This window comes from Oryzias melastigma, linkage group LG8, assembly GCF_002922805.2.
Source record: "Oryzias melastigma strain HK-1 linkage group LG8, ASM292280v2, whole genome shotgun sequence".
Taxonomy (NCBI): domain Eukaryota; kingdom Metazoa; phylum Chordata; class Actinopteri; order Beloniformes; family Adrianichthyidae; genus Oryzias; species Oryzias melastigma.
This window is the reverse complement of record NC_050519.1, coordinates 6,536,487-6,549,212: the sequence shown is the minus strand read 5'-3', so window position 1 is coordinate 6,549,212 and position 12,726 is coordinate 6,536,487. Positions and strand designations below refer to the sequence as shown.

The 12,726-nt window shown below is 37.0% G+C and overlaps 1 protein-coding gene across 2 annotated transcripts in view; it reads left to right on the top strand.

Annotated features, from left to right (window-relative positions):
* stat5a (signal transducer and activator of transcription 5a) overlaps nt 1–12,726 on the top strand; it is a 65,821-nt gene that overhangs the window by 30,891 nt on the left and 22,204 nt on the right. For both annotated transcript variants that reach the window (XM_024273028.2, XM_024273027.2), the window contains exon 2: nt 12,547–12,690. In XM_024273028.2, coding sequence (XP_024128796.1) covers nt 12,563–12,690 — 128 coding nt within the window. In that variant the 5' untranslated portion in view covers nt 12,547–12,562. The remainder of the gene's footprint in view (nt 1–12,546; nt 12,691–12,726) is intronic.

The window sequence follows — 12,726 nt, the reverse complement described above, 5'->3', positions numbered from 1 at the left end:
ATGTCTACATATGCATTTACTGCAATTACAATATCTATTTTAGGCACGTATTCTGGCATTATATTCTCTAATTCTACTACTTAAAACCAAGGATAGGTGACTTCAACCTTGAGCGTTGAATCGAAGGCCTACATAATAAAATGAGCAGTTTTGTCAGAAATAATGAGCCTGACCGAAATATATATCGGTTGAAAGGAAATCGCAGCTTTGTGTGAATGTTTATTCAACTGGTCCTTTTGGTGAATAAGGAAAAAAAGGTTGAAACATGTTTATGAAATGATTTATAGTTTTTATAGACTTTGCAACAATTATTTCTAATAGTTTTGCTATTAAAACACTTAAAAGTGTTTTATGCTTCCACAAAAAGCAGCCTTGTGTGAGTTCTTTACCCTCCGCTGTTAAAACCTTATTTATGCATGCTGTCTTCGTGTGGATGTGATAATGTAAAGCCTCTGCCATGGAGCAGGTGTACCGCACAAGAGGCGGAAGGATCGCTATAGAGGAACATGACAGTTTGACTGAAAGATCAACACAGGAGGAGACGGGTTTAAGACAACTTTTCATAATTAATGTACAATTTGTGTCTTGATTTATTTTCAGTCTGCCAGTATCCAGGGATCACTTCCTACAATCATCTATCGCGCTGCTTTCCCCTCGTCGCTCACTGTGACGCAGATTCCAAACAAATTGTGGAGTGATCGCCTTTCTGAGGATTTTAGAGGGAGGTTTTATGGGATGGCTGCTGGGCGGAACTGGAATAAATTGCCTTTAAAATGTATAATGACACATTTGCCTCTATGATTTTACTTAAAAACTTACTTTAAAAAAATGGATGAAATTAAAAGTTTACATTTACTCCTGAGTGTACTTTTTTTTTGGCTTTAAAATCCCTCCAAAATAAAGAAAATATATATAAATAAAATAAAACCCCACTCTGATCATCTTTTGATTTATTATAAAAGCATCTTTTAATCATAATTTTGCCATTTTTAGCCAAAATAAAAAAAAAAAAAAACTGTGTTGTTCATAAGAAATTAAAATCTGAGTTGTGGGCCGGCCCCACTTCCCATCACCCATCTGTTTACGCACTCTACTGCTAGATTACAGCCCCTCCCACCCCCAACCACGTTACCGGTGCAGCAAAAATGGCGAACAATGTCGGACATGTCCAGTTTCAAGCCAGATTCCAGCTCAGACAAGGAAAACAAAGACGTACATGGATCTATTTCTCTACACAACACATGTTCATTCCCAAGTCACCACATATTGACGTGTGTTGAAAGACCGGTCCGGTCCACAGGACGCAACTGGTGCCGGTACCCCAACTTTGACCCTGTACCGCTGCGTGTCCGACTCCAGGACCGTTGCGCATCTAGTGCCAAGTTAGGGTACCGGCGTGGTTAACGTCCCAGTAGTAGACCCGGAGATTTGGGAGCCATGATTTAATCGGAACTGCTGGCTTGACAACATTTGACGAGTCGGGTACACCCGAAACGTCTACTACTAACTGAACTTCTTTTGTCTGTATTAGGGCTGCCACGATTAGTCGACTAATTGACGACTAATCGACTATTAAAATAGCTGACGACTAATTTAATATTCGATTAGTCGTTATTTTATATTATATGGAGTCAGAATTTAGTAAAATTGAAAGTTATAATGATATTCTGATGGCTTTTTGGACTATTTTGGCATTTATTAAGTGTTTTAGGCTATTTTGGAGTTTTAATTTTACCTACATGCTAGCTGTTTTTGCTAACAGTTTTTTTTAAGGTGTTTTAGGCTGTTTCTCAATTTAGCTTATATTTAAGCTACATGTTAGCTGGTTTGTCTAATTCAGGCTTTTTTTTGTTTTTTAGGCTATTTTGTGTTCAGCTACATGCTAGCTGTTTTGGCTAACTTAAGCTTTTTTTGTTGTTTTTTATTCAGGCCATTTTGGAGTTTAGCTAGTATTTCAGATACATGCTAGCTGTTTTGGCTAATTTAAGGTTTTTTTTAGGCTAATTTGGCCTTTAACTAATATTTTAGCTGGCTTTCAGCATCTTCAGCTATCGTCACCAGCAACTAAATTCAGCTCACATTCTATCTACAATAGTGCTAATGTGAATATATCTAGTTTTTACTTACTTTAAAGCTAATTATGCTTAAGATGTGTGTTTTACATCCGGTGATTAGTCGACTTTTAAAATAATCATTTGTGGCAGCACTAGTCTGTATATATACATATACATTATATTACTAAAATGAATGGCTCACTCATCCAAATGATCAGAATCAGGTGTCCTAGTCACTCGTACTCACCACTTGTGTATAGAGTAAAGCCCTCAGAAATGCAGACTGTTTTTACAAACATTTGTGAAAGAACGTTCCGCTCTCTGGAGTTCAGTGAATTCCAGCGTGGAACTGTCATAGACCGCCACCTGTGCAACAAACACAGTCTTGAAATGTCCCTAAATATTCCACAGTCAACTGTCAGCTCTTTCAGAACAACATGGAAAAGTTTGGGAACAACATCAACTCAGCCATTAATTTATAGGCCACACAAACTGATGGAGAGAGGTCAGTGGATGCTGAAGTGCAAAGAGGTCGTTGTTACAGAGCTCCAACCTTCGAGTGACCTTCAGATTAGCCCGAGTACAGTCCGTAGAGAGTTTCATGGAATGGGTTTCTAGGCGTAAAGCAGAGGAACGCAGTGGAGACACCTTCTCTGGAGGGATGAATCCCGCCTTATCATGTGGAAATCTGATGGACGAGTTTGGGTTTGGAGGTTTCCAGCAGAACAGTACATTTCAGACTACATTGTGTGAAATTCGGCTTATTTTTCAAGAGTTGGGCTTCCAGTGAAAGGAACTTTGAGTGTTTCAGGATACCAGAACATTTTTGGACAATTCCTTGCTCCCAACCTTGAGGGAATAGTTAAGAGACTGTGCACAAAGACCTTTGGGATAAATTAGAACGCAGACTGAGAGCCACGACTTCTCCACCAACATCTGACCAATTCGCTTTTGGAAGAATGGCCCAACATTCCTATCAACACACTCCTCAACCTTGTGGTTTCCAGAAGAGTTGAAGCTGTAATAGCTGCAAAAGGTGGGCCAACATCATGTTGAACTCCATGGGTTAGGACTTATGTGAGTCCAGGCAGATGAACCAATCCTTTTCGTAATATAGTGTATGTCCTCCATCATGAGAAACATTTTAAAAACACCATTTTTATTGGAGTGGGTCTTTAAATGCAGAATTTGCTTCTGTAATCTGGAATACTTTCAAAAGCTATTATATGGCTTTTGTTTTTATGAGCCTAACCGAAAATGACCCTATTAAATTCACACAAACATTCACGGATATCAAAAGGACATAAACTCTTAGACGGAGAGACCAGTGACAAGAAGCAACATTTTTGCCTTTTTTTTGCACCGTTTCTTTCTCGTGTTGATGGGATGCTTTAAATTGTGGGTGGCATCTCAGTCTCCTAGCAGGAAGTTGGTGAGTGGTGGTTTTCCTCAGAGGAAAGAGTGGGTGACACTATAGGGTATGTTTAATAGCAGTTTCACTGTCAGGTAAACGTTCTCTGGAACCCTTCATCCACGCTTTAAAAGTTCCTTCTTACACAAAAATACTGACGTTGTATTTAAGATTTGCAGTATAGCACAGTGAGTTGAAGCATTCTAACCCAAGGAGGTAAATTATTTTTCTTGCTTCGAGCATGAAGTTGTTGGTTTTTTTTATATATATAGTTGTGCAATGGTTCTTGGAACATTTCATTTTTGTAATCCAGCAATTATTGGCTCATAAATCTGCCATGAATTTGCACAGTAGGAGAAAAGGAGAGAAACGCAGTGTTTTCTTGCTTTTTATAAAAATAATAAATAAAAAGAATCACAATCGCTCACTTCAGTTTAAAAGTCAAACAAGAACCAAAAAAGCTCTGGAGATAGGACTCATTTATTTAAATGTTGAGTTAAAAAAGAAAGATTCAGCTTCAGTATCCGACTCCGGTGAGACGAAAGAAGGGAGAGATGCAGGAATTTGTTGGCTCTGCATTCTGCAGTAAACTGGACTGCAAAACGTGTCTGTGTGAGAATGGCTTTGAGGTTCGTGCCAAGGTCATCTTTTGGAAAAAGACTTGTAAAAGATAAAAGAGAGTAGCCACTGGTGATCTCTGACGTGTGAATCAAGGTGTTGTTTTGTGGCTCTGCCCTTCCTTTTGTGTATTTTCTTAGCCCATCTTAGCTTCAGTTGGGAATATTACTCATGATGCCAGGTTTTAGTTTCATTTTTTATTATTTTTTTTGTCTGAATTTGGTGCCTTTACCAGACGTTTGTTTGTAAGATGCGGATGAGCCGCTTTCTGCTGCTTGTTAACAATACATGTAAAAAAAGGTTATCTTTGCACACGGTGTGGTTGACAGTGGTTAGGTCAAAGTATGGGAACACAAAACAAGTTTCGATTCATCAAAAACAAAAAAAAAAAGGCACCAACCTTAAGCTAAATTCCCATAACTCACATTTGTTAGTAGCTGCATCCACATATGGTTTTCAGTTTTAATCAGTGTCCATGTGAACTGTTATATTTTTTAGTCAACAATCCAAATAATTATGCCTAAAAAACTTCATTTGTGTTTTATAAATTCGACAGGATGACTTCAGGGATTTTCTCTCCTCAAAAATCATTCTCATTTTGTCGGCAGGAAACTAAAGAAATGATTCAGCGCCGATACCGATGCCACAGCACAACAATTAATTATACATCTGCACGTTTTCCCTGCTTGCTCGGGAGTTTCATTATCACAAGATCCTTGCAGGATTACTTGGAAATGAGGTTTCACTTCAGCTGACGTTTCCTTTAGCAGAGCTTTAAAAAGCTTTGACAAGAACTGTTTGACTGCAGCCTGACGAGAAGCTGTGGGTAGATCACAGTAGTGTAAACAGCACATTTAGCACTGCGATTCCGGCCTGTAACAAGGAGAGACTTTCAGCTTGTAAACATTTTTTTTTTTTTTGCAGCTTTTTATGGATGTTCTGTAAAAAAGCTGCTAGTTTTATATGAATTTGTATTGGATGCAAGTGGCCAGTAAGAAGGGGTTTTACAGACGGACGTTACAGCAAGAAAGATGAGGTTGTAAAATTGTAGTTTGTGGTGATGGTGGCTTGAAGGACCCTGCCAGACGGGATTTTTTTAATTTTTTTTTTTTTCAGCCAAGATAAAAAATGTAGAAACCAAAGGAGAATCAACATGCGCACACAGACCTATAAGATCTTGCAGAAATGTTAGAAATGAATAATCTTTACACATCTGTCTAGACCAGAGGTGTCAAACTCAATCGCACAAGAGACCAAAATCCAAAACACTCCTTAGGCTGCAGGACGAACAGGATGAACATTTGTTGAACACACTAAAAATCTATTTTTAAACCGTTAAAAATGTAACTTTTTAACATAATTATGAACTACATATAAAGCATTACCTCCAATAATGCTAGTGTGAATGCTTAAGCTGAATTTAGACGCTCACAGCCAAAAACGCTGAAGCTTATAGCCAGCTAAAATATTAGCTAAATGCCAAATTAGCTTAAAAAAACTACAAAAAAAACTCCAAAATAACCAAAAAAATCTTTGTAAATGCCAAAAATAGTTTAAAAAAGCTAGCATAATGCCAATTAAAAAAACTTTAAAACACAACTTTTTAACATAATTATGAACTAGATATATAGTATTACCTGCGATAATGCTAGTGTGAATGCTGTAAGCTGAAAGATGCTAGTGCTGAAAGCTGAAAATGCTGAAGCTGATAGCCAGTTAAATATTAGCTTAGTGCCAAATTAGCTTAAAAAACTAAGAAAAAAAAACTTAGATTAGCTAAAACAGCTAGCATGTAGCTGAAAAAATAACTAAGCTTTAAAACAGCCTAAAAAACAGAAAAAAGCCTAAATTAGCCAAAATGGCTAGCATGTAAATATTAGCTAAACTCCAAAACAGCCTAAAAAATCTTTGTAGATGCCAAAATAGTTTAAAAAAGGTAGCATGATGCCAATTTTAAAACTTTAAAACGTAACTTTTTAACACAATTATGTACTAGAAATACAGCATTACCTGCGTTAATGCTAGTGTGAATGCTGCAAGCTGAATTTAGCTGCTAAAGATGATAGTGCTGATAGTTGAAGATTGATAGCCAGTAAAATATTAGCTTAGTGTCGAATTAGGTTAAAAAAACTAAGAAAAAAAACTTAGCTTAGCCAAAACAGCTAGCATGTAAATATTAGCTAAACTCCAAAATAGCCTAAAAAATCCTAATAAGTGCCAAAATAGTCCAAAAAGTACGACAGAGTATTAGGGCCACAAAAAAAAAAAAAAAAAAAATTACGACTTTAAATCTTGTAGATTTTCGAGATTTTTTCTCGTAAATTTACGACTTTAAATCTCGTAAATCTATGACTTTAAATCTCGTAGATTTACGACTTTTTTCTTGTAAATTTACGACTTTTAATCTTGTAAATTTACGAGAAAAAAGTCGTAACTGCTAAATTAGGAGAATAAAGTCGTATATTTATGACTTTAAAAGACATAGGCTGTATTTACAACTTTTAATCTCGTAAATCTACGAGATTTAAACTCGTAAATTTACGAGAAAAAAGTCGTAAATCTACGAGATTTAAAGTTGTAGATTTACGAGATTTAAAGTAATAAATTTACGAGAAAATATCTCGTAAATCTACGAGATTTAAAGTCGTAAATTAATGAGAAACAAACCCAAATGTGTCTGTTTATCAGAGCTGACGTGGAGTATCTTTAGAAGATTTATTTCCAGATCGGTGTTAAAAATCAAAAGAAATTCTGAACCTTTTGGTGATTCAAAACCAAATTATTTCCTGGTTCGGTGTCGGTAGTGTGGAGTTTCATGTGTAAATAAAGAGCTCAGAAATGCATGTTTATCAGGTCCGTCACTTTATTTTGCCTTTCACTTCCCAGAAGCCTTTTCGCCACCTTACGTCACATTCTCAGATGAGAATGTAAACAGAGCTCCGGACGCCTCCTTCTCCAAATGAAACGTCCCGTCTCAACACAAAACAACACTGAGAAATGACAGTTGTTTGTTACGTTAGCACAAGAACATTGAAAATTCAGAAAACTCGTCCTCTTCAGACGGAAGCATCACATGGTGGAGGAGATCTGGTCTGTCGCGGAGGACGAAATGACTGGAAGTGAATTTACGAGAAAAAAACTCGTAAATTTACAAGAAAAAAGTCATAATATTACTTTTTTTTTTGGTGGCCCTAATACTCCGTCGTAAAAAAGCTAGCAGAATGTCAATTTAAAAACTTTTAAGCTGTGAATTATACAAGTTAGAAATAAGCCCAAGATAACATCGGGCCATTAATAACAATAAAATAATCTGGAGGGCCCGATAGAATTACCCGGAGGGCCGGATCCGGCCCCCGGGCCTTGACTTTGACATGTGTTCCAGAAGCACAGCAAAGCGCAGAGACGGTTTACTCTAACTTAGAGGAGAAAGGGGAGAAAAAAAGAGGCTCTTTGAAAGAATGAGCCTAAATCAAAATAGAAAAAATAAAGGTGGACACATTTTTGCCTGCATGTGGGGGCCTGATGTTCTGCCATGTCAGAGTTCAGCCAGGAACGAGAGCTGCTGAAGTCGTGAGGAACAAAACATCTGAGCGGCTCGTGTGCCCGGCTGTTTTATTCTTAAAGAAAAAGTTGCATTTTGTTCACGACTGTTTTTATTTCTGGATGCATAACTATAATTCATTAAGTCCTTATTGAAGCATCTACAAGTTTACAGATGTGTTCTCTTTTTCGCCTGTATGTGTAAGACACAAAGTATCTCAGGCCATAACCTTTCACATAAAGACAGATTTTAACTGTTTCCTAGTAACTTTTGCAAACATTTTACAGTGAAAATCCTGTAAAAATGTGCAAACATCAAAGTATCTTCCTCTTTTTTCGGTTGGCAAACAAGAATGAAGCACTTTGCACCGTAGCTAGAGTCTGCCAAAGGGTGACTTCGGCTCATTATTGTGCTTGGAGGCTAAAATTGGTCGTGATGAAAAGACAGCTTTTTGTTGTTTATCCACAAATATTTCTCTGGTTGCAACACCTTCGTAAACTCTGTGCTGAAACACCACATTGTTGCGCATTTGTAAGAGGACGTTTTTTTTATACATATATAAATTATGGCAAGAAAATTAGGAATAATGTGAAATCTGTTTTGCCCTTTTACCCCTGCGGTTTTTTGTGTTCTGGACTCTGTAAACAAAAATAGATTTTCTTCTTTTTATTGTCTCTTTCTGTCACGGATTTCCATTTCCTGCTGTTACTGGTCGCTCCCATCTAAAGGGGAATGGGTTCTACTATGTTGTGCGCCGTCTAAAACTGTTCTGATGTTAATGGAAGCAGCAGCAGGGAGATTTATTTTTACATCTGCTAAAGTGACAAATATAAACATGTTGGGCTGCTTCTCTCAGGCTGTCATGGTTTAGGAGATTTGAAAGATTGCTTTTTTTTTTGGTGGTTAAGGTGCAATAAACGCTGCATGGGAAGAATTTCACTTTCCTCTGAGAAAAAAGAAAAAAAGAAGGTTTTAACGGTATGTAAACAGCGTTTGACACATTTTCATCTGCTGCAGACGCGCTAAGAGCAGCTTTTCACGCCGCTTCTAGATGGTGCAATATTTTTTAGGCTTAATTATCCAACAGTTTGTCTGAAAACTGTATTTATTTATTTTTATTTATTTATTTTTTTATGTGTGAGCCACAGAAAACAGCTTTCATCCTGATTCATTTGCAGATAAACCATAAAGTTTGCACATTATAATAATTATTTTAGCCATTTTATGCTTTATTTATGCAATTTATCACAGACCCACTTCAATGAAAAATGTGTTTTTTATGCTTTTAACATGATCTTCTGACAACAGAAGGCATATATAAAGAAAATTAAGCTTAAAATTGCATTTTTGAGTATTCAATATGTTGTGATTTCAAATGTTATTGCTTATTTGTGACACAGAAATGAGCCCAAATGGCTCTTTTACTGTTACCCTGACCTAGAAGATGATACAGGTTTTTTATTTTGGCTAAAAGCGTCAAAATCATAATTAAAATGGAGCAAAAGATGATTGGAGTAGGTCCTTAGAACCCAAAAGTAAGTTTTTCTTTTTGTCCCAACTCCTTAAAACCTAAATCCTAAGATTTATGTGTCGATTCGGTTCAATATTTTTGCTTAATGAGTGTTTTTACAAGCTGAGGGGTTAAAGTTCACGACACAGTCAAATGACACAGGAGCATTAGCATAGCTCGCTGGGATAAGCCTCTAAATACCAGTGGATTTACCTTCCTGAGCTAATTTCACCTGCTGGACACACAACATACTCCCAATGGAGCAACTTGAGAATATCAAGGTTTAAATTCTTAATCTGATGTTTTTATGAGGAAAAAATGACTTGATGTCTTTTTGATAATATTGCTGTGTCCTCAGAGAAGCAGTCCTTATGTAACAACGTACATCTCAATAATTGACTAACTTCTGTTCTTAAAGGGAGAAGTGATCAAAAATACAGCAGCACTCTGTTCCAGAAGCACCAGCTAGATATTTTAGTCCCGCTCAGATCATCTTTTGATCCATTTAAAAGTGTTTTTTTTTTAAATTCATAAATATGGTGTAACCCCACCCCTTTTCCCCTCACCGTTGATGAGAACTCAACCCACCAAGCGTGTTTTAACTCACTTTTTCAAACAGTATTTCCTCATCTGCTTCCGATTTATAACAATATGATTAAAGGAATATTAATTTGCTTTATATTTTTGGAGTGGGGTTTAAGGAAAATCTTGGTTTTAAGAGTTTTGCTTTGCATCAGCGTAAAGAGCGACAGAGCCCGACAGTGATGCGCCTAACCACAAAAAAAAAAAAAAAAAATCTGTCGCAAAACCTAACCCACAAACGTCCCACACTCGCTGTCTTTTTACTGACATTCACCTTTTTGAGAAAGGTGAGTAGGTGTGTTGACTGGCAACAAGCATCGGTGACCTGACACGCAGCCCTCTTTACCGGCGAGGAAGCCGGCGAGGGCGCCGCAGTCTTCAGAGGAAACCAGCGGCTCAGGCCGCGTTGGCTTTCATCTGCAGAAACGAAAGAGAAAGTATTCAGTTTGGTCATGTATCCCAGAATCCTCTGGCAGTGAACATAATTTCCTCCCAGAAAAGTGGATATTTTTAATAAACTTTTATCATTTATTGTTATAAAATAATGAAAAAATGGTAATATTTAAAAAATAAAGTACATGACCTTTCTTTATTAAGAACATAAAAGTAAAGTTCTGTGGAGGTATTTTTGGTGCCTGCAAAGTTTGAATGATCTGAAATCTAACAATGTTGTAACTGTGGCTGTTTTCCTACATGCAGCTCCGCCTTGAGATTACATGATGATGAAACTGTTGCAACACAATATTACCAAGTATGAAAGATTCAATGAAAACAACCTTTGTTTGAAAAAACAAACTGGTACCAACCTTTACATTTATTCTGCTGGATTTGTGGATGGACAAAAAAAAGAAAAACAGGAACAAAAAAAATAATCTTTAATTAGTAAGTGGACCTAAAATCGTTCTTGTGTGCATAAAGGGGAACCTGTGTGCGTTCTTGGTGGTGCAACTTTTTTAGCCACAGCATTGGTGTCTGAATTTAGAAAGACTTGAAATGCATGGAAAGAGTGAGGGGTTTGATGGAAGGAGATGTGGTTCTCGCTGATGCGGTGAAGCTTCAGGACTTTATACATAATAGTGATATAAAAAGATTGTCCTTAAAATGAAGACATTTTCACAAAAAAAAAAGATGAAGTGCTTTGCCAAAGTGAACTTTTAGAGCTAGTTAGCGTCAAATGAATTATGATGATGGTTCTTGAGGAGACACAATTCTCCTTTTCAAACCATTATCAAGACAGCACTTCATTTTTTTGTCCCTTAGATTCAAATAAGAACATCAGATAAAGACTTTATTCTATAGCCTTATTTGAAAAACTATTCACAGGTCGACTGGAAGCTTTGCAGCATCCATTAGGTGTGTGTGTGTGGCCCTGCTACAATGCAACTCAACTTTACCCTGAAGTAGCTAGGATAGGCTCCAGCAACCCCTATTACCCTGCACAGGACAACAGGGAAACGAAGATGGATGAACCATGATCCAATAAAAATCATTTTTAACATATATTTGTAGCATTTTTCCCTATAATAGAGGACCAATATAAATTAATTTACAAATAATCTGCGTTTTGGAGTATTTCTTATTTTGAACTGCATTGGAACAGGAAAAGATGAAAACCGTGTGCTTGAAAAATGCTCAGACTAATGACTCAGCTAAAGTCTACCTTTTCCACTTCAGTTACGAAGCAGACAAATAGATCTATTAGTGCCTTAATTTTCCACTTTTGAACTGACATCCGGCTCAAAACTGTACGACTGGATAGCTCTAATATTGCGCGTGTTGCTACGCTAATGTTAGCTTGGGGTTGTGAGAAGCTGTAAACTAACATTGGAGAGTGTAATCAAAGACTTGATGGGATCTGAGCGGAGCTAACGGCCCCGCCCACAACCCGGAATCGAATTTCTAATGAGCTCCAAAAAATATGTTTTTAAAAACAAAACAGGCTTTTTGGATTTTGTCTAAAAACTGCCTAATTCTAATTAAAAGACCACTGGGAAGGATTTTACAGTAGAAAAAAAACATAGTTGGAATGGCAAGATATTCGGAAAATTCGCAGTTTGGAAAAAGCAAAACAAAAAACAACGAATACATTATTTCCTTTTTACTGTAACAGTTTTATTTTAACAAAAATCAACATAACGTACATTTTTTTTGTCCAATCGACCTTCGTCTACATAGGAGGCAGGTATCCAACATTAAAGGGATCCATCCAATGCATTAAATGCGTAAAATTCTCTATTTTATTTGTTAAATACTTTACCACTTGTGTAAACATTTATCGCAATTTACGCCGTTCTTTTGCGATACACAGATTACAACGGCTGACAATAGATTTGCGATTTATTGTGCTGCTATAAGTGGGACTTTAAAGACCCCAATGATAATCGTGTTTTTGGTGTTTTGAACATTGAACTGCTGATTAGCTCCAATATCGGTCACCATTTTTGTTGCATCGGTAATGTAAACGGAGATCTCTCAGCAACCGGGAGGTGTAGTTGCCAACAGTCAGAGTTGAATTTCTAATGAACTCCTGTCGCTCTGAAGAAACTGTTCTGGGAATTTTATTTTTTTGCCTAAAAACGGCAAAAATCATACTTAAAAAACGACTGGGAATGCTGTTAAAATAGATCAAAAATGATGATCAGAGTGGATTTTTGATATACAGTTTATTATTTTTCTTTATCAAATCAACAAGCCATGATTTCTGTTGTCCTTTCCAATCATAACGGAAAAAATCTTCAACATTTTTTGCTGCATTCCCACTACACACCATTTAAGGAGATGCAAAAATGATGTCATTTATATTTGATGAGATCCTCTCATTCCGTCCCAGCTTCAGGGTGTTGAAGATGGCTGTGTGGATCCAGGCCCAGCAGCTTCAGGGAGATGCTCTCCACCAGATGCAGTCGCTGTACGGTCAACATTTCCCCATCGAGGTGCGGCACTATCTGTCGCACTGGATAGAGAGTCAGCTCTGGTGAGCTTCTTTCAGAATTTGTTCAAATTTGACCTT